The sequence below is a fragment of the Anopheles marshallii genome, chromosome 2, assembly GCF_943734725.1.
Source record: "Anopheles marshallii chromosome 2, idAnoMarsDA_429_01, whole genome shotgun sequence".
Classification (NCBI taxonomy): domain Eukaryota; kingdom Metazoa; phylum Arthropoda; class Insecta; order Diptera; family Culicidae; genus Anopheles; species Anopheles marshallii.
In genome coordinates, this window is record NC_071326.1 from 23,979,346 (window position 1) to 24,001,853 (window position 22,508).

General features: G+C 44.5%; 4 protein-coding genes across 4 annotated transcripts; 1 reads left to right on the forward strand and 3 right to left on the reverse strand.

Moving 5' to 3' along the window:
- Positions 1-1,726: 1,726 nt before the first annotated feature.
- LOC128707861 (thioredoxin-related transmembrane protein 1-like) lies at positions 1,727-3,030 on the reverse strand. The gene is made up of 3 exons (XM_053802820.1): positions 2,882-3,030; positions 2,364-2,700; positions 1,727-2,227 (listed from the first exon to the last, which is right to left on the reverse strand). Exons 1-3 carry the CDS (start codon positions 3,028-3,030, stop codon positions 1,727-1,729), a joined length of 987 nt encoding a protein of 328 aa, XP_053658795.1.
- A 682-nt stretch (positions 3,031-3,712) lies between these two features.
- Positions 3,713-5,611, forward strand: LOC128717209 (uncharacterized protein C2orf42 homolog). The gene has a single exon (XM_053811421.1). The coding sequence runs from the start codon at positions 3,713-3,715 to the stop codon at positions 5,609-5,611; it is 1,899 nt and encodes a 632-aa protein (XP_053667396.1).
- A 587-nt stretch (positions 5,612-6,198) lies between these two features.
- LOC128708382 (uncharacterized) lies at positions 6,199-9,743 on the reverse strand. Its single transcript, XM_053803359.1, has 3 exons — positions 9,495-9,743; positions 8,506-9,358; positions 6,199-8,432 (listed from the first exon to the last, which is right to left on the reverse strand). Exons 1-3 carry the CDS (start codon positions 9,741-9,743, stop codon positions 6,199-6,201), a joined length of 3,336 nt encoding a protein of 1,111 aa, XP_053659334.1.
- Positions 9,744-12,712: 2,969 nt separating this feature from the next.
- LOC128710169 (ras-related protein Rab-7a) lies at positions 12,713-13,552 on the reverse strand. The gene is made up of 4 exons (XM_053805211.1): positions 13,373-13,552; positions 13,080-13,298; positions 12,883-13,020; positions 12,713-12,799 (listed from the first exon to the last, which is right to left on the reverse strand). Exons 1-4 carry the CDS (start codon positions 13,550-13,552, stop codon positions 12,713-12,715), a joined length of 624 nt encoding a protein of 207 aa, XP_053661186.1.
- Positions 13,553-22,508: the final 8,956 nt, after the last annotated feature.

A 22,508-nucleotide genomic window follows, 5' to 3' on the forward strand; every position in this document is an offset into this window, starting at 1 on the left:
GAACAAACCAAAGGGCGTTTGGCGTTGGAGAACAAATATACAGGTAACGGGTAGCTTTGGATGGTGAATGGCGTGTGTTCACTGCTAGAACACGCTTTGTTAATTAGTTCTATGTACAGATTAAAGAAAAAGGGGATTATCTTTAAAAAATATTCATACGCACACAATTGGAACATCTTGATGACACGTTGGACTAAAAATGTTTAAACTATCAGACCTCAAAAGCATATGACCAATCAGCGGTCTTACCAGCTGATACAATACAATTACTTGCTACTACTACAACCGTTCTTGGTCTACTGTAGGAGTCCTCTAATCTGCTCATGGTCGATGGTTCTATATAGTCCCAGCTTAGTTCATCGCGACAGATGTTTCCTCCTGTCGCCAAGGCAGTTGTCGGTGTTGACCTTTCACTCAAGATAGGTGAAAACTTTGGACGACTTTAAGGGAACGTGATCATCTACCTTTACGTAGTTAGATTTTCTGTATAACACTTAATTCTTTTTTCCGATGTGTTGTACTTGGTCGCACATGCGTGCACATGAAGTTAATTACCCACAGTTGAATTAAATTAGTCCAGGTTAGATTTGTACGTATTGTTGACTAATGCCTCACCAACTGAATTATTTGTCAGGCTCTTTGATGTGCTCTTCAACGTTTAACAAGAGCAGAAACGAAAGAATTCAACAAACATATAAGTATTATCGATCACTAGCAAATTTTTCGGCAAAACTAAATAAATCAAGTGACAGACTTAATATTTTGGTTCCACTTATCACTAGCAAATCGTGACTTTATTTCGAAAAAAATCTCGTGATGAATTTAAGTTACTTTTCTTTCGTGCGCTTTGACGCTTCGGCAAATTGTCCCTTTCATCCACGCCAGTCCAAGATGAACAAGGATAACGAACACTAAGTTATCAGATGGTGTATTCACAGATCACGTTCAAATGTTACTCAACCAAATCGGAAAATGAAGATGAAAATAATTCATTTTTGCCCTTTTTAACCAACCCGAGATCAAGCTGGTTCTTGTTCTTGAGTTTGGGCACGATGCTACTACGGTTTAGTTCGTTTGACCTGGTTTAACTATGGTGTTTATATAAAACGATGCTTCCTATCAAGCATGCATAGAAGAACGGATTGTATGAGATTTCGTTTATTCCGCTCTGTAAGATGTGTTTGTTTGTTTTTTTTTTCGAGCATATCAAACGTGATCGAGGGTAGTTTTCGAGTCTTCCATAGAATAATCCAACGCAAAATGTACGCGACTGCCAACTAGGAATACACGAACCTATCGTATTGTAAGTAGAATCAGCTAAATTAAATGTACACAAACTAAGTTAAGCAAAAACAAAATCGTTAAAAGACGGGAAAGTAAGTTGACAAAATTGTATAGAAAGAAGGAAAATAAAAACGAATGTAGAAAGTATTGGAAAGTACTGATGCAAAGCTAAATGCACAAAACAAATTCACGCGAACGTTCGTACATGTGTTTGGCCACCAAAAAACGGTCGGCCTATTTGCTTGAGCAGGACAGATCCTGAAAGTGTTATCGGCTCAAGCTATTCGTCAAATAACCAACCACGCACCACCAAACCGGTGCTACACAGAGACGTCAGCAACATAGAACAAAACCACTTTGCATAATGATTTGCCTCTCACCATTAGGCAAACACATCTCCGCATTCTAGAATCGCTTAGAACGATACGAATGAATTCCTGCCTTAGTCCGCCTTTCTTGGTTTGCGTTTTCTCACGTCTGGGCTAGTGGTAGTCTTTTCCTTCTTCTCTTCCGCGACCGGTTCGGGATGCGGTTTCTTATCCGTATCCTGTTGCTTCTCTTCCGTAGGGGCGACCGTCGGTTCCTCATCATCCGAATCGTCGCTGCCAGAGAATTTTTCACCCTCGGATGTTTCCTTTTCCTCCGCTTCGCCATTTTCCTCCTCATCGTCATATTCGCCGTCATCGTCGGCGGTTCGCTTTTCCTCATCCTCATCCACCAGCTCATCACCACGCAACTCTTCCGGTACCTTTTCGGCCCGCACCTTCTGCTTGTGCTCGGAGAAGCTTTGCCGCTGGCCGGATTTGGGTGGGAATAGACAGTCGATAATACATACCAGTATCAATCCGAAGATGGCGCCGAGCAGTACCGTGCCGATTCCGAATAGGGTGTACGATCCCCACACGGGCATACCGTATTCCTTCAGCAGCATCGTATTCAACTCCTTAAACAGAAACAGTTGTAGCACAAAAAAGAACATAAAAAAGGATAGCATTAGAATTAAAAATTGTGCTCGGGCAACATGTTAGTAACGGAGAAAAAGCTTCACCGACACTTACCCGCAGGCGGGTTCTACTTACTTTCAGGAAGTGTGAAAGCTTGAAGAACAGCGACACGAGCGACATTTGGATCGAGTCGGGATTGCGCCACGCCGATACCTGCTCCAACGTTTCCCACTTCTTTTCCTCGATGAACGACATGAACGAGTTCATGTCGCGTGGTCCCTTGTACTGGCGGAATTCGCCGTTGATTACGTGGAAAATCGTTGGTAGGGCGGTGACGAAAAATCTGCCACTTAAACCCGGTGATGACGTCACATCCACCTTCGCGGTTTTGATGTTCAAATCGTCCGACCACGTTGAAAGGTCATCCCAGATGGGGGCCAAACTTTTGCAGGCAGGACACCATGGTGCATAGCTGTGGGTAAGTGGAAGCGAAAACAAATAAAAAAAAAAGAATTAGGGGTGGATGCCTTCATTCAAGAGAGTACACATCTGCTACGTAGCATCATGGAAACACGCGGCATCTGGATTCTCTCCAGTTGGGAAGATTTTCTCCTAGACCAGGCAATTAACACGCAATCAAACGGTGCACTTACAACTCCACCAACCACTCGTCCGTAAGCATACGGTCCCAATTGGATTCGTCCAGTTCGATAACCTGCGATTTCGATCCGGGGTGCGACTGTACCAGGTGTACGCCAAGGCCACATACGAGTGCCGCCACTAGTGCTGTCCGGAACATCATGTTAGGCGTCGTAGAAACGCTTGCTCGTAACCGCTTGTGCTCGTTGCGGAAAACTTATTCCGTCGATTATATCCGACGGCAAAACCGGCTGCCGGGCGACGAAACGCAAAGGAAAACAAAACGAGTCTGCTGTGGCGTGTGATCTCTGCTCCGGTTTGGGCTTTTTTTCCTGTAGACGTCAAACTCAACAAGAACGACAGCTTTTGTTCCAGAGTTCGTTGTTCTGGATTCGAAACGGGGAACGAAAAGGTTGGTACACTGAAGTGAAGTTTGACAGTTGTGCCTTTTCAAAAATTACATTTTTATTATTGAAAGATACATATGACCTCACCATAAGCTTAAATACTGTTCAAACGTTGTAGAAAATTGTACATTTAATCTATTTTCGTTTGTTGTCAAGGAAAATGTTCCAAATTTTTACCAAAAATGCCGACAAAATGAAAGGAATTCTAGGTATAGGGGTATTCTAACCATTTTTGAAAACTAACAATAGCGAGATGACACTTCAGAATTCGGAGAATTTCCGTAAACAAACCGCGTTTATACACTGCTGTTTGTTCAAATTGCAGTTCAAATCGTTCAATGCGATAGTTGCAAGCGTTTCCTCTACTTAAATCGATGGCAGGAAAGGTTTCGGTTCAAGAAAAGCACAACGGAGAACTCATTTCCCGCATCATTCGACATGGAGTTAAAGTTTGACCATCGACGAACGATGCGGGGCATTCGCAAATGCACCCAGTGCGGAACATTTAATGGGAACCGGGCTATAAAGTGTAAAAATCAACTTTGCCAAAGAACACTGAATAAAATTCCTCAACCCGCAAAACGCGACTCGTTACCTGATCTGATGGTCGTAAAACTGCTCCAAACGGGTTATACGAATGGTCAAGTGTACAGTGTTCGCGATGGTCATAGTGATGGTTTGCGGAACATCATCCGGACGAATATCAGCGCCGATGGCACACTTGGGGCCCTTACGATCATCCAAGGCAACGATATATCTGATACAGGGAATGTGACACAAATTATTTCGTCATGTAAATCCATGAATACAGCCGAAGCATTACCATTTGCGAAGGAAACAATCAGTGCGCTCGCCATTTCGGAAGAGGAAAAACTTTCCTTGTGGGAAAGACGTTGCCATGCGGGAGGTCCATTGGTGCAGCGTGTATCGAGCGATTTGTTCGTCGTTGGTCACTGGCCTTCAGCGTACGGACTGTGCCATGTGGTGGCATTGAAAAAGAATCAAAAATATTCCCATTTTCATTGCGATAGTCAAAATTGTGAGCAAACTGAATCGTCTCGAACCGTATGCTGGCATATGCAAGCAGTAGCAGCAGGTTTGCTAAGCGCCCCAGACAAAGGTGATGACCTATGGGCAGATCTATTGCAACAATTCGTATGTCAGAAAACAACTACGGTGCTAGATGGTGTTCCTGATGAGAATGCGGTACTTTCGTACGAATATTTTCTAGCGGCAGATGATGCTGGCTTCATATCAGTGCCTAGCGAACACATTGAAATTCAGTCGATGCTGAATTCGACGTATATGGAACTTTTGAACAATGGAGAAAGCAGTAATATGGACACGGATGAAACGACAAATCATTTGCTGCCTACCACCAGCATTCCGGACATATTCCCCGGTGGCGAAGAAAGTCTCCATCTAATGGACTGCCAGATCGAACTGATGGATGAACTCGATCCAACGGATCGTATCGATTTCTGTCCATCTTTCATCGAGTGTGAGGATAGTCTGCCAGCGCAGGAAACCGAAGATAATTCGCAGGCAGAGGACTTAGTGCGAATCACGACCAAAAAAGGTGCCCTTAAACGATCTGGAAAAGTTACTCATGAGCTTACTCGAGGAAGTTATAGCGTCCGCAAGCTAATGAATGTGCTCGAATCAAATGGAATAATCTTTAATCGGCTGCAACACGTGAGCGGTCCAAAGAATGTTGCCAAAAGTTCACCCACGCCAGCTTACGAGGCAACTCAGTGTAGCTTATCGTTCACGTGCTGGCTGGAGTCGGTAATCGAGCAACTGAACTCCGTCATCGATTACAACACGGATGGTAAACCGGCCGTACAAACGTTTCGCATACAGGAAGATTTTTTCCGCTGTTTGCGGGCACGCTTCTCCATTGGCCACCGTTTGCGACAACCGGAACGGGCAGATCGATCCACAGACACAGAAAGCGATCGGTCACAGAGGTATAAATTTACACACCACAAAAGCCTTCTGCATGTGTTTCGAACGGATAAGATTGCGCTTTGCTTCGAAAAAAAGTTCAAACGGGGAGCGGATGATCGTTACGTTCCGTTGGAGGATGACGAAAGCGAACCCGCTTCGGAGCAGGAAAGTCGACCCATTCGACCGCATTCATACACCACGTACATTAAGCTGGGACGCTACAGGCACGAACCGGACCCGGAACGGGTGTATTACTTTTTGCTCGAATGGATTGACGGTGTATTGCCGCGCAGTGGCTTTGGTGAACTTCGGATATCGTTCCAATACGGGCATCGGATGAACAAACAGTACTTGACACCACCGGGTAGGTTGCTGCACACAGAGTAACATGCAAAAGTAGTGGAAGGACATATATTCATCCCGATAATGCTAATGTTACTATACCGCGCAAACACTCGCGCTAGCTCCCAACTACATTTGCGAGGGACTGTTTATAGCATAACAAATAATAATTATTTGTTCGTGTACTAAAGACATAAGAACGGAAGGGCAGTGTTTAGTTTTTTTTTTGTACACTATGTATAAATTCAAAATCTCTTACGTAAAATTACAAAACAAAAATCGAAGTATAAAAACTATAATATTAGGGATTGTCGGAAAATCGGAATGTTTTCAACACATACTCGATCCAGTCGCGCGACACGATAACGATTTTGAAGCGGGGTGTTGGGTATGCAGGACCTGGCATAGTGGCGTCGTGCCATTCGTAACTGGGTGGCAGTGTCCTTTCGCTATCTATCAGACGCGGGCAAGTTCGAACTGTGATTACAAAATGGGCAATAAACTTAACGAACGAACGATGAATACGTTTTAAACGAGCACAAATATTTTGTCGGCAGAAGTTCGGCGGAACAACGCCGATTGATCACAGTATAAGAAGTGTCAACCAAACGAAATGAACAGCAGCAGCAGGTTTAAAGCTCCGCATTCGGTTGCACACGGTAAAGGACGGTTTCGGTAAGCAACCGTCTCCATTCGTCCCGATAGCACGATCGATTAGCCGCACGGTAAAGCTTCCATTTGGCTGCACCGCTAATGTCCGAGTAGAGGAAGTAGTACGTCGATGCGACGAGCAGCTCCTGGTTGTAGTTTTTCAGTGACCATTCGAACACGTTCAGCACACAGTCATCGTTTAGCAGCGTCTTGATGATGTTCATTACCGGCTTTTCTATCGTCGGGAGTAGATACTTTTGGGCGAGACTAAGCGCATCCAGGCTCGCTTCGATTACCTTCGGCGGTGGTGCCATCCCTGTCAGCTTGTTTAACGTTTGCAACCGAACGAGGTAGAAAAAGTACCGCAAACCATCCGCACTGATCGGTTCGTGCAGGTGCACTTCGTTGTTTTTCGACTCGATAAAATGATCACCCTCGAACATGCGGCGAAACACTTCGCTGCCTTCCATGAGTAACGCTTTGGAAACGTACACCGTTTCCTGTGGTGCCGTGGGACCGTTCCGCACGCGAAACATTACCTTCTCATCCACGCTCAGCGCGGACTCGTCACAGATCGTGACGGTGTTATCGAACTCTTTCGACTCGAGCTTCTCGCTCGGTGTGCCGGTATCTTCTTCCTCGCCGCAAATGGACAAATTCTGGGATAATCGGGTTATGGCGCAACAAGCAATACCGTTCAATCTCGGTTGCTGCTGCTGCTGCTGTTCGGTGCCTTCGTCCAGTATAAAGTCCATCACCATCTCCAGCACCTTCATGTCGAACAGCAGCTTGTGCAGCAGTCGTGTGTCACGCACGACAAACAGCACGATGATCGACACGCGTAGCTTTAAGTCCCGCTCGCCGGTGCGCAGTATGTGGGCTATTTCACCCTGTCCGTAACCTGTCTCACCTACGGACCCGAATAGCGACATCAAATCGTTACAGGCCGTACGCATCTCATCGCAACTCCAGCAGCGAGTACCGTGTGCCGGGATTGGACTCTTCATCTCATGCAATCGAAAGACAAAGTCTTGTTTCAACAGTGGCAGGAAATGGTTGACGTGTTTCAGAATGTTGGCCAACGTTTGGAAAGCACGGCCGCGTGGTTTCTTAGCGTGTTTGCATATTTTGAGCAACGTCTCTAGCGTGTCCGGCTGCACAAACTCCATTGCTGGGAAGGATTTGGAAACGGACCACAGCAACGTTAGGGTCGGTTGCATAGGATATTTTTCGAACGTTTTGGCCGTGGCAATGTCTAGCTCGATCTTAAACATTTCATTATCATCGATACAATCCTCCGGGTGGGTCGCTCTCGATGGTTTCAACCCTGAGCTATCCTCCTCCAGAAGGTCCTTTTCCTCTACCGCATCCAGCCACTTTGCGTTCGAGCTGTCCTCAATGAGGTACGCTACCATATCGAAATCGTTCGTTTCTTCAGCTCCGTCAACCGGTTCTAGTTCCTCCTGAACATCACATGGCGTTCGGTTTGCTTCGCTAGCAGGGCAAACGACGGCTAGCCCGGGAATTTGTTGATCACATTTTGTCCCATCATTACCCGCGGCGGTTTCGTCCTCCTGTTCGTGGTCGCTGCACACAGGCGAGTAAACTTCCGTATCATCCTCAAACGCTTCATCTTCCGGTACACGCGGTGGGCTAGATCCGTCACTCATGGACGGACTGCGTACCGTTCCGTAGCTGGTGCTCGCATACCCACTGCTACCACTGTCCGGAGATTCCGGTGCGGAACAGTACGGATCCAGCTTCGACTGTTTGGCCGCCTTGTGATGTTGTGGCTGCTGTTGTTGATGGTACCCATTACCTGATTTGTAATGGAACAATAGATCACTACGGCGCATTTTGCCCGCTTTGACGTAGTGCGATCGGCGCTTGCTGAATATGCTTGCGTGTGAGGTCCGTTCTTTTTCCTCCTCGTCATGCCGCATATGAGTGACTTCCTTCTCGGTCATGATACCGTTTAGGATGCGTACAAGAAAGCTTACCAGACCATTGCTAAGCAGAATTTCATTGCTCAAACTATCAAACCGATACTGGTACAGGGCGTACAGTATCATCGCTTGTTCGCGCTTTTCATGCGATTGCTTGGCGATCTTCATGAACGACTGCAGTGCACCGCTGCGCCTAATGTGACCGCGATTGCAAGCCTCCTTCGTAAGCAAACACATCATATTGATGCAGTATCGCTTCTCCGAGTCGTCTGTGAAAGTAAACGGAAAGATAGACAATGTTAATCCGCCCCAAAATCCCTTTCAAAGAGCTTACAAACTTACCCAGATCCGCGTACATAATCAAATCCGCTGCCATCTTTATCACACCACACTCCGTAAGTCGATCGATTGCATCCGGATTGGAGGCCAGGTTCGATACTACCTTTAGCGCAAGCGCTCGGAACGGACTCTTTTCGCCGCAAAGATACACAAGACAGTGTAGACCTGCGCCCACTTCACCGTAGATTTCTTCGATCACCTGCTGTTCGACCGTGGTCGTAATCATCTGCATACACTTGAGCACACTCTCGAACAGTTTGACCGTTTCGTTCGACTTGGGTAACTGAAAGTCGGGTCGATCCTTCCAGCGATAGTTCTGAATCACCTGATAACCGACGATATCGCACAGCTGGCTGTGTTCCATGTTGCGCACGATGTTGTTAAACTTTTCCTTCGTCACCATTCGATCCGGGGCGTGCCAGTGTTTCAGCACCACCTTTTCCTCGTCGTGGTTGTCGCTGGTCGGTGATTGCTGAGCGGTGCGTTGTCCACCGTCCGGCGAGCTATTGGCCGGCAGGGGCGCATCCGTGTACGATTCAACCTGTGCGTACCGTATGAGTAGGTGAACGATTTTCCCAATACAACCCTGTTCCATCAGCGTGGTACGCAGAGGCTTTTCACGCCACAGCTGTCGTATAGCGCGTATCACCATCACCAGCACGGCCGTATTGTCGGACTCGTTGAGGATGGAACTGAGTGCGTATCCCGTGGTACCATTGTCACGAGCGATCTTGTAGCTGATCGGCTCATGTTGGGCCAAATTGCCCAACAGCCGACACCCACGGCACTGGATGCTTGGATTGGGAATGTTGGAAATGATCGAAATCAACGGTTTCAGTATTCCACATTCGAACGCCTAAAAGTGAAGAAACGAAACGTACATCGTAAACGTATACCTGCTCATCCACCTTGCCCATGCTCAACATCTACCCTTTGTCGTGTTCTCCCAACAACACACCCATTGAAAACCACATTTTCCCCGGAAAACGCACCTGTTTGCAGCATTCCTTCTTGGTGCAACAGTTTCCCAGTATGCTAAGCACCACCTCGATCACCTTTTCGTACGGTTTGTTCAGCAAATCGACCAACACTTTGATGCCATCTTGCGACGATAGCAACCTGATCCCACCGTCGTTCGTCACAAAATTTGTCCGGATTGCGACCAAATTACGATAGATTACACTTTTATCGCCCGTTTTTTGTATGCTACCTAGCAGGCTGGCCAGCTTCGCTTCCTCCATTACAGCTTCGGCACGTACCTTACTGCCGAAAACATGAAATAAAAAGCAATTTTCACGCACCGTCGATGTGTTTCCGACTTTTTTTTCTCCAAAACGTCATAAACCCAGGCGACAAAGGGACAGGCATGGTTGCCTTAACAATGCTGCTGCTGTCAGTGCTTGTTAAGGGATTTAAGGTGGCTGTGGTAGTGTGGTGAAGCAAACTGCGATTGACAGGGTTTCTCATGAAGAAAAGAAGAACCGAGGAGTTGATTGAAATCAAGGAACCCACGGTTGGAAAATTCAGGAAAAATACAACTTTTGGCAAATTGAAATTAAGAAAAATTCTAACGAAAATCTTCATACCGTATTATTATTTATACTTACTTTAATATAGCGATCCAATTCTTTATTTTTCCGAATTTTTCTTGAGAAGCCCAGAGCTTGTTGAGACTCACAAGTTATATCGAAGATTTGCTAACGTTAGTTCCTGGATTACGGTCAATTGTCTACTCTTCGGAATCAATTCCATCTGATTCTTACTCGCAGAGTTGTTGCAGAAAAAATCTACACGATAGACACCTACTCTACACCATCTTTACTTCAAACCCCATTAAACGATTGCAAAACTTGTCCAACAGAATCAATCAAGCGCCGTTTCTTCCCAATCATTTGCCCTCGTCGTTAACGCGTCCCACAGTAAACTCAAATGTACCATAATCATTTATCATAAAGGTTTATTGTTTTTCTTTCTTTCTTTACTTGTTTGTCAGCCACATTGTCAGCGTTAATCGCCTTCATTTATCATTCTAACGATCACGTATAGTTCTCATAGCTAAAATTTACTGAATGTGTCATTTTGTTTCTTCTTCTCTGGGAGCCATTACGGTTATCCTGTTATATGCACATCACACACACTTCGCACTTCCATCTCCATTCCAGTATCGCCCCGTTCATGAAGCATACTTGCGGATTTCTTGCGCCCGACGTTGACCGCTCCCACTGCTGCCGGGGATCTTAAGTGGTACGATAATGCATTTTTCAATCTATTCACTCTTCGTTTATCTAATTGGCGCGATTGGGTGCACTTCGAATTTTCAGAGTGTGTGTCCGTACTATTCACTGCCATATGACCAGCTATAGGAGCGATTGTTTGATTTTGTTGGCGAATAATTTAACCATCAACATAAACGTAACGTGCTCGATGTAAACGAAAAGCGACCTATCGATGTTAAACTTTGTTTTTTTTACGATGCATTCCGTGAGGATATTAAAAATAGAAGAAAAATTCGGAACCATTAATTCAACCTTTTCTTGTGTGTCAGGAAAGTCCGCGGAAGGTCACTCTCTAGGCGGGGATAAAATGGAATTATTGGAAAGGAGATGTGACATCGGTGTGCATAATGTGTTGCAAACAAAACCAAGTCGACCGGGTCACTCTCTCCTGTGTATCCATTCGTCAACCATTTTTCCCCAGAACACAAAATGATACAGAAAACGCGGCGTGCCTTTTAGCGTCGATGAAAAATCATACTTCCACTAATATTGTATCTGTGTTTCTCTATGAGATATAATTTGCTTCTTTACTATATATGTAATATGTATAAGGTTTGCGATAGAATTATCAATTACGGCATTACTATTTTCTACACCCTTTCCACCGCTATGTTCGTTCCTACCAGCCACCGTCCCTTTCCGTCTCTGTCTGCACCGATTTGCCGAACTGTTTCATCCCTCGCGCTGTGCTTCGCGTCCTACAGGTGTTTGCACGGTAAGCCATTGTCCCGTTTGTCGTTTTCGCCCTCGCTATCTGTCTGTATTGGGGATGGTATCGTATTTTCGTGGTGGAACGGTTCAACATCGATCATGCGGCGATCGAGCATAATTTAGCTAGTCTGTAACAATGCAAAGGTTTTCCCCCTTATGGTTCTCCGGTCTTTCTGACCAAACAAACAAACAAAAAAAAAGAGTCAATACGGGACTATAATTCAATATTCTTAGGAAAATTTACACAACATGTCTAAACACCAACACGACGCACACTCACACAAAATACTCATTGCAAAGCGATGTATCTATCTGATCTGTCCGCTCCATTATCAGCGGGGTGCGTGTGTCTAAGAAAGCGAAGCTAATCCTATCCATTGATGAGATGCGTTAGACTGACTTCACCTGTTCACCTGTCGCATCTCTTTCGAGCTCTTGCATCTCGCGGGAGTTAAATTTGGAAGATACCATTAATGCGTGTGTTTGTTCGCTTCTAGCCATGAGTGCTTAACATAAATTCGCTCCCACCATTGCTTGTTCAGCTACTAGCTAACCACTATTAGAGCTTTTGCTGTGGTAGAATTTCATTTTTAGAATAACATTTTTTGTTGTTGTTGAATAGTACGGTTTAAAGAAACAGAAACAAATATCGATCCGTATATTGCAAATTGCAACCTCTCATTTGAAATGGCCACCCTACGCGCAGTATGTGTGCTGATTCTGCTTTCTTTGCTACTGCGTTGTCCACCGGCTTTATCGCAACCGTGTTGTTAATGCTACTTTTCTAGCGAACAATCCGATACGCTGGCAGCGGGACAAAGAGAGAAACAGAATAGCATGCTTCAAACACACCGGGAAGTTTAGACCGGATTTATATGCTTTGCTGCATTTTAGCTTCCCCTCGTTCCACTTTCTGGTGTCAGAACGTTTTGTAGTTTCCGGTTGCGGTTTCATCTGCGAAGGATGGTATCGTCCGTTGCGGTAGTAGTACAACCGCCCTGGTCGTTACTATTGCTATTGATGCTGCTGCTGATGTCGCTTTCACTGCTTTCACTGTTACTGCTGCTGTTACAACTGCTACTTCGGCTAAAGCTGCTGCTGTTGCTACTATTGTTGAGGGTGCCACCGAATGTGCCCCGGTCTATCTCGTGTGTGGTGGTTGCTGCTGCTGCTGTTGTGTGGGGGTCAGAAGGAGGGCGGTCAATTTTACTAACTCGATAATATTAGCACGAACAGTTGTCTCCGCTTCGTGGCCGGCTGTCGCGTGTGTTCAGCTTGATCTGGTCGGGGAAATCGTTGTAAAGATCAGCCTAGTTTTAAGAAATTAGAATAATAAAAAAAAACCATTGCAATTAGTATGAGTTACTGTAATTCGAGGTTTCGCACTCCATACCTCTGTTTCTTGGGCTATTGCATTTTTGGCAATGGTTTGGAAAGCTAGATCAACGTTAATGCCCTCCTTGGCGGATGTTTCAAAATATGGTATATCGTTCTTCGTCTGGCACCACTGTTGAGCACGTTTCGTAGATACCTACAATAAAAAGCGGTGCGGTAAAACGCGAAGGATTTTTATACGGACGAATTACTTACTGCTCGATTTTCCAAATCAATTTTATTTCCCAGCACAACGAACGGAAAATGGTCCGGATCACGGGGGCTAGCTTGAATTAAGAACTCATCTCTCCAGGATTCGAGATTTTTGAATGTGTTTGGTGCGGTCGTATCGTACACCAGCACGCAACAATCCGCCCCACGGTAGAACGCAACACCGAGCGATTGGAACCGCTCCTGACCAGCCGTATCCCAGATCTTAACAGAAGAATCGTAAGGTAAATTAATAGCTTAAATCACGTGGTTCTGGTAACTACTTCCAAATATCTAACCTGCATCGTTACAACTCGCTCATCGATCACCACTTCCTTCGTGAGGAAATCGGCCCCGATCGTGGCCTTGTACTGGTTCGAGAAACGCTTGTTCACGTACTGATTCATCAGGGACGTCTTTCCGACGCTGCTATCACCGAGCACGATTACCTTCAGAAGCGCCTTTTTCCTGGTAGCCATTTTTAAAATGCACACTTTCCTTTTTTGCTTTCCTGCTTAACAATATGCTTAACGATTGCACTTTTGGGCTGCAATGATACAATTTAAGGGGAGAGAATTAAGACATTTTTGTATCTAAAGGTGATTTCTTCAAGTAGCATGTAGGCCATGTAAACGATGAAGTCAACAACTATCCCCAGCAAGAAGTCCTACAGCCTTACACGGGTGCAAGTGGTAGAGATAAGAAAGATTACCGTGGAATGCTAAAGTAGAGACATTAAATATAGCCATTTACGTATAGATAACATTGCATATCTTGTTCGTCGCTGGATGGATCATATTGGTCATGAGATTAATATGCGAGGAATCTGAATTCTTTGAAACAAATGTGAAATTGAATCTCAACTGCATTCAGTTGCGTAATTTGATAAGGAATCTCAAACATAGGAACATGTTCACTTGGGCGCCTATTTTTGGGATGAATCACATCCGTAAACGCCTTGCGATAGTGTTTTCCGGGGTAGTGCAGGGTGCGTTTTTTGTCGTTGTTGTACCGAATACCCTGATATTGGAACAAATTTAATCATCCCAAAATGATGGGTCCATTGAACCGCTGAACTGGCCCGCATTGGAAGCTGGAATGTTTCTCCGTTGAGTAGCACCGCGATAGGACTATATGCATACGAAACCCCTAGAGAACTTCAAACCGATAACGTGGTTCTGTTATCCCAATGTGGATGCATTTTACTGATGTTGAACTATTGCAACTTTTGCTTTATTTCCGTGTTTGTTGTTTGTTATTTTTGTCTGCTTTCGCATGATTTAGAAGTGGGTTGTTTCCAATCAACCAGCTTCGTGAACCATGTAGGATGAATCAAGAGCCTCCCGTTAATTATAATTTGCTCTTTGTATGTGTTGTCGCCTATCATTTCCACAACTGTGTGACACATTGCTTCCATGCTGGTCGGTCGGTGGAATGTTATCGCCTTTTTTGTCTGTGACCGTCATCATCATCAGCGTGATCACTATTTTGCAAAAAGGAAAAGAGCTCATTGTTGCGGATAGTACCCTTGCGTAGTACACAGCTGAGCGGTGCTTGTTGTTGTTGTTGTTATAACACTGTTGATTTCCTTTTTAATCCCTCAGCATCTAAACCCTTCCATAACAAAGAGAGCGCGTGCTGCTCTTGAGGTGCAAATATTGACACATAAAGAAAACGGAACCATTGCGTAGCAGCCCTTGAAGATGTATGCACCTTGTACAACACATACACACGCGGCCGTCTCGTAGCTACATTACATGGATGGTTGCTTTGATTTGTGACGTTCTATAGACAGTGGGAAGTACGCAATTGGAATGGTTTCATTTTCCAAAAGGGTAAAGACATTTTGTTTTCGCCAACAAGCTAAACTGTCCCGATTACAGCTGTTTTTTTTTCCTTGTGCACATAGCCCAACAAGGCTTTGTTTTCATTTGAGCCACCCCTTTATGAATCATAACTACACACACATACACACACGAAAGCTTTGTTAGTTGCGATTCATTCCAGCAGGTTCCATATTGCAAATACGCTTAACAATAGGCCAGCAACAGCAGCCATGCAAATGCTGCTCCCCCCTGTGGTGCGTGTGTTTCTGCTTTACAACTGCTTATGAATTATGAAGTTAGCATATATACATCCTCTTTACGTCATCACCAGCTAGATTGGGAGAAAGGTTACGTCGCGGTACTACCTTCTTGCTGCTGGTACCGTATTATTTTCGGGTAAGCACTACACCAGCAACAATGATCACAAGAACGACCTCGACATGGAAGCAACAAACGTCATTTCTTGTTGTCACGATGATACAAAAAAAGGCTACTTGAACAGAACGCAATTTCTTTTCCTATGTCTTCTATTAGCTCACCAATACACATTCACGTACACACACACAGTGAGCAGGCACACGACGCACTTGATGGGTGGTTTAACTCGCGAAATACACACTTTTCCTTGACCCGATGGAACAACGTCAAACGTAGACCACAGAAAAGTGACCGTTCAATACCTAAATCCCTTTCTAACGCAACGGCACAACGGTCGGAGGAAGGAACAAAAAAAACAGGTCATTAGCTACGGGGAACGACGTAGAAAACCAACACACTGCGCTTATCTGCTACTACCCGCAGCGTCCCCCCTGAACCGTGTGTATATGTGTGTGCATGTTCGGAGCAAGTCGTCAGAAATGCAATGTTCGATTTTAAGCTGCCAGAATAAAGCCACTCGTTGTACAAGTTGAGGGAAAAATCACTTAACCAACGCTGGGACAATCGTGATAAATAGGTTGTAATGCATTACAGAGGGCAACCACCGACGTCAATGAATTCCTTCCAATTTTTCCGTACTGGAATCTTGAAACGACGACGATGACGATAATAGCGAAGGGAAATAATCACTCTTACTGTTATGTACACTTTTGGACGATATGACGACTACGATTTGCATGGACTCATCGCAACTTTTAACTATTTATCGAGCAATACACGGTGGTTTTAATACCTACATTTTACGATTTACGGAATGAGCTCGAGATTGCTCGTTGTTTGCGTTTTTGTTTTCTGATTTTTTTTCTCTCTGTCGATTCGAGACAGTTTTCGCCCGATGTAGCAGAAGAAATTCGTTTTCGCTTCGCCCAATTCGCCCAGCACGGTGGGAAGTGCTGTCAGTAATAATGAAGCAGTAAAATATATTTTTTTTTAAATCGTTTAAAATCAAATTTTTGTTCGTAATAGCATTATGTGATTTTATCACAATCGTTATCAGCTTATGGATCAGCTTATTTTCATGAATTTGATACATTTTTCATTCGAATCGTGCCGGTACAGTGAATTTTAAAGTGTCGAAATACTCGGAGAAACTTCGTGCAGTATTTTTGTTTAGTAACTGTTTATTGAAGATCAGGAATTGTTTATAAAATTCAATAAACGCCACCACCAATAAACACCAAAGAGTTGAACATTTTTGTGAAAATAGAAGAAAATGAACGAACAATTTTTCCGGCGAAAAATTTGAAATAGTTTATAACGGCAGGTTTATTGCTCAACGCAAACGTTGTTTTAGAATGACGGTTGAACAGTGCGGGTGTACTAGAATTTTTAAATTTATAAAATAGTTTATCTGAAAACTTTACAACTAATGTTGTGTTTAATGTGGTTGTCATACTGTTTTATTTGATGTCATCAATTTTTTTTTCTTAAAATGTACTTTTAAAATGGAGCTTTCTTTCGATTTCCGTAATATTCTTAGTAGTTCGAGTCGTTTGTTTTGCTCAATTGTGTTTTTTCTAAACGACTTACTCAGCCCAATGGACTCGTGATCATTCTGCTTAACTAGCGATGTATATCGCCGCAATCGTTGATATACATTATACCATACAAAGTCAAGCAGATTACGAACTTCTGAGCTACAGCTTAGTTTGATGCCTTTAAGCAGCAGTTAAAAGTCATAAATCAAGTCCGACAGAATGGGATCCAAATATAACGACTCTGCTCTCAACGGCACCAGAAAAAGAGTGGAAGTGATGCGAAACAAGCAAATACATTCCCGAAAAGATTGTGATCTGCCTAAGGAAACTGAGGGAGAGAGAGAGAGAGTTCGCAGTCGTACATACGGCTAATAGCTAATCCTATCTCGGCACAATTGTTCAGTTGAGAAAATCCCACAAAATCTTATTAAATGCTGCTGCCGGAGATGGGTCTTTTGCTGACGTAGTTGCTTGAACGGTTGCCACCGATGTAAAGGACAATCGAAGACCAGCTTTCGACGCCTGCAGGACACACCGTACATGTGTGAGTTGGTGTGTTGAGGTACAACCTGCGCAACCCAACGGTCGGTATCGTGCCATGGGATGAAAGGATGCATTTTTATCTACTTTTGCTAATTGCATTAAAAATTCGAAGTTTGAAGCGTAAAATCGACAAACATTGACAAAGGATGGCGGCAGCCCTTGGACGGGCGGGTAGGGAAACGTGAATGTGACCGCAGCCGGGCAGTGCAGTAGGATAAGACAATAAGAGGGACATAATCGGGGTGCGGGTCCACCCACTCGCTTTGGCTTCCGTTCGGATCTGGTTAGTTCTGGTTGTCCTTTTTGCCAGCATGCAACGATGCATTCCGATTGCGGACCAAGACGAGACCGGCAAATGGTGGCGGTCGTTGGAATATCCTTTCGCACAGCTTGACGTGCAGCGAAGAATGAGAAAGAGCGAGTAAGAGTGTGTCTCGTTGGTCCGTCGTGAGATGTAAAACGATTATGATAATTGTACGTAGCCATAATAAAATCATCATAATTGTGGTTTTACGCACCGGCCTGGCGGGTTTTTCAAGGAATGAATTTCTTGGACGAGATTCTTACGGATTCTATCACTAGCAGGTACTAAGGAATATTGAGGTTCTCGAGAATCGTTCAATATAATTACTGTTCTAGTTTTGTCTATTAAGTTGAAGAGTTTTTTTTTACAAAAGATGGTTTTTTTTCCACTTTATGGAACATTACAATGGAGTGAATAGATACAAATATTACAGCGGACTTTGAAGGGCCAAATAGTCCCTAGAGAAATTCCACATCCAGAACGTACATTACATAAAGTCGACATCGTTTACATTTTCCCAGCATTTATTTCAATCCAACCTCTACGGGAACAATACGTTACAATACCTTTTTTTTTGCACAATGCAATCTAAAAAGGTCATTCGATAGATGCCGTGTCCGTAACAATTGGCAGAACGGTATAACAATACGTTTTCAATGATGTTTTAAAGATGACACGAGTGTAGAGTACGGTAATCGCAACGGGATGCATGGCCACCGTGGTCATCCCAACGAGGTTCCCAGGCCGTTAACGCACGGCCATCGACAGGTTTGGACTGCCTTCGACACTCTCCCACCTGACAAAAGTCAATTTACCTCACCAGCCGTCCCATTACTTGGCTATTTGCCGGAAAGAAGAGAAGCGATGGCAGGACACTACAGACACAATAGATGTGTTCGTTGCTTGACAGAAGGACATGCGCACTGGACGGTGGTATGCGTAGTAAATAACGCTGACGGTTGTTAAAATTGGATCAACTTTCACAGATCACGGTTGGCATTTCCCTGTGCAGCCGACGGTCTAGCGCCACACTCAAGCGATAATGAGCAAGTAATTAAGCGAACACGGGGGGAACTTATCTATTGAGCCGTGCTGCTGTTGTCGAGCAGGCTAGGGACCATCATCGAGAACCCGTGTATGGTCAACTTCGATTTCACCCGGTCCGCGTCAAGGTGAAACACCCGGGAGGTTCATTTAGCACGCTTTGTCTACCGTTTGGCTACTGGGTTGGTAGGGAGAGAGAGAGAGTGAGAGAGAGAGTGAGGGAGGGTGGGAGGATATTGCAATTGTGAAGCGAAACTGCACAAATATTGCACGCACAATATCGGCCTTAATTAGGTTAAATGGTGCACACGACACCATCAAGTTTTGTGGTTCGTATCCCCTGGGTCCTCAGGGCCCGTTGGCAGGTAATCGAGTGATTGAAAGGAAATGACGTTGTTCACAAGCTTACATACATAATACCACCGCACACACACACACACACACACACACACACACACGTGTTCGACCTACGGATGATCGATCGATCGCGACCGGTAGCACGCCCGGTATGTGTGTAGACGCCAGACGTTAGAGCACCCTGTTTGCGTTCGGACCCCAAAATGCACTGCCACCATCCATCATCTTCACCACCGGGCTCAGTACGGGTTTCGTCCACTGCTAGACCACACTAAAATGCGTTGAAATGTGTATCGTTAATTAAATCGAGTACCGAAAACAAGTCGCACACGCACGCAACAGACGACCCACCCCGCACGGTCCATCCGTTTGTCAACGCGCAATCGCGGCATGGGCTCGTTAGAAAGGGATACGCTGGTGGCGACGGATTGTTCGTAACAATCGTACAGCAGTTGTGTAGACACCATGGAGCGGAACCGCACCAGGGACGACGCGGACCACCACCGAGTGGCCGGGTGCGTTTGTGATTCGGATCGCGAAATGCGAAAAACCAAATGGCGGCGGGTGGCGTTACGTTGTGGGGCACTGGTGGACATGAACTGCGAAACTGCCAAACAAAGGGAATGCGAGAAAGATATGATTATCACTTGTATATTACGTATAATCTAAAATACTTTATAACGTATAATTATGTTATTTGAGCTGGGTGCAACAGTCATTCCTACAGGGGTTTTTTTTCTTCCTCTTTTGTCCCCACCCCGCTTCCTTCAAAGGGGAGAACTTTGAAAGTGGAGTAACACCAGGCCTTAAAAATGTGGTTCTGGTTTGAATGAGCCTGTTGAAGCACGTTGATAAAATAATCTGCAAGGATTGGCCAAAATCCGTCAAATTGTAACGCTGTGATGCATTCGGAGAGTATTTTACAGAGAAAGGTGCTTGCTGATCATTGTGGTTTAATTTATTATACTTCGGAGGGATCTATGAAAAGCGCTTTATTAAGAGTAGCAACGAATGTGATGCAGTATTATTAAAATTTATGGTTAACGAATAACTTTTAATTAAGGCAATTCAAAGGATTTCGAGAGCTACAAAATAGATAGTTATTTATATTAAATTTATCATTAATTCTTACTTGAAGTTTGTTTAATTGTATGTATGTGAACTAATTTTTGAAATGTTTTGGCAAAAAATGACAAAAATCGCGCTAGATCCCAAAGGAAACTATAATAACTACAAGATTGCTAAACTAGTAACGCTGTTCCGCACCCAAGCGTTACATTGAGATTGCAGGGCTCCTCAAGCCCGCTCATATGGCTAAAGAAGCTGTTTAAGTTTAGATGAGTCTAATTTAGACGGTGGGACTAAGCTAACATTACATACTTTGAGCGATAATCAATACGCGTCATGAAAAAACGTGGTGAAAATATATAAATATAATCGAGAATGAATTAAATTTTATTAATTGCTTCCATCCTCAATCCAACCGGGACACATTAATCTTTTTGGTCAAAACGAAAAGACAATTCTTCTACTGTTACGTACGCACCCGTACGAGGGCCAAAATTGTGCAGCAAATTCCACAACCTGTTCGATATCCTTTCGACGCACAGTAAAACAGTTCCGAAACAAAAAGCCAAAAAGAAAAAAAAAGAGCTAAACCGCCAACCGCCCTTTTTCACCCGTGTGTTCCGCATTTTCCCGGGCACGATTTGGCCGCAACGGACAGGTCTGGTCTGGTCGAGGGCCCCGAGGGCACATTTGCTTTCGTCGGCCGGGTCGACCAAAACCGACCGAACCCGCAGCCAAACAAGCCGAAGCAAAAGTGATTTCTGTTGTTTGGTTGTTCAATTTTCGAAAAATTTTGCTCAACAACTTATCCGGGGAGGTATAGGGCCCAACTATTCACCTTCCTTTTGGCAGCCACCTTCCACCCCTTCTTGCGGACACTAATCACACTGGTTACGGGTGGGAGGGGGGTGGGGGGTGTTCCATCCATTGCTGCTCGTTTTTCTCGCACGGCAAATTACAAACAAGTGTGGATAATGAACGAAAATAAGCTCAAATAGTTTTCTACCTTTAACCGTGTGTGTGTGTGTGATGTGTTTTGCTTCCCCTCTTGCTCTTTCTCTTCGTCACCTTTTCTCCATTGCTTCAGTTGCGGCACAAAAAGAGCATCCTTTTTCGCGGCTCGCTGCAGCCATGCGAAAGGGATTCGCAAAGCCGCGCTGCCGGAGCTACATGTTGGCGCAAAGCAGCAAACACAAATCTTTAAACTACGACGCTGAGTGTCGATGATTAGAGATACTTACAAAATGGTAAGAAGCGAAGACAAAAACACAACACATACGAGGTGCGTGTTGGTAATCGGTTTCTGCGTACTTGACGATAATCGGGGCATCAGCGAAATGGGATCAGTTTAGGGCGCTCGAGGCGCAAAGCAACAAGCGCTCCAGTGCTCCTTGGGGAAGGTAGCCCGGCAAGTGCACCACGATCGGCATCCTCTCGCTCGGGGGGCGTCCCAGGTGATGCACGTTCAGCCCGACCGCTTGACTGGCGAACTTATTCTTATGCGCCTATGCATGTGGGTACGGTGCCTTTGCACGTGAGTTGTGTCTCCCGAATGATGGCGAAACGATGGATGATTTCTTTACACTGCCAAATTGAAGAAACGGTAGCAGCCTTAAGCAGCCCATCACGGATGGGGCGTCAACGGGAAGAAGGGGGGCCGGGTTCAGGCTCGTTTGCTGATGAAATGTGCTTTTAAAAGCACAAAATGATTTTCACCCCGAAACCGTGCCGCGTCGCCCATCATCTCTTCCTAAACGATGGCGCAACGGTGTCGATCGGTACTAATGACTTCGGAGAGTGCGTTTCGTGCAGCACTTGGGGTCGTGCTCGAGACGATGATGGTTGCCTTGTTTGCGAAACAAGGATACGGCCAGGGTACAGTGGAATAAAGATAACACAATAAAATAACACGAGCGGGCGTTTCAGAAGTATCGGTTGAATGTTTCCGGCTTTTTTTTTTTAGAAAATGCACGTCGTCGAAAGTGGAAATTTATAAACGGTGTAAAATGATTGGTAACATGAAGATATTAATAAATAAATACATAAGAGTTGACAATTAAACTGTGAAAAAGAACAGGAAAATTGTAACATTTAAATCCAATTTAATAAAACAACATAAATGCAAAAAAGAAAAACAAATCAAAAGGAACTGCCATTGTTTTAGCAATTATTCCTTAATTTAAGAAGCTTTTATGCTTATTACTTCGAAATAGAAAAGTTGGAACCGTTGCTGAATTAAGTTCAAGTTAAACCACAATGTTTTTAGGTAGATCTGAAATACTTGGCACTGAAATCGATTTTGTTCAAAGTTTCTTCGATACGAGGATGTGATTTGCGAAAGCTTTTAAGGGAATTTCATGGAAGATAGATCTGGAAT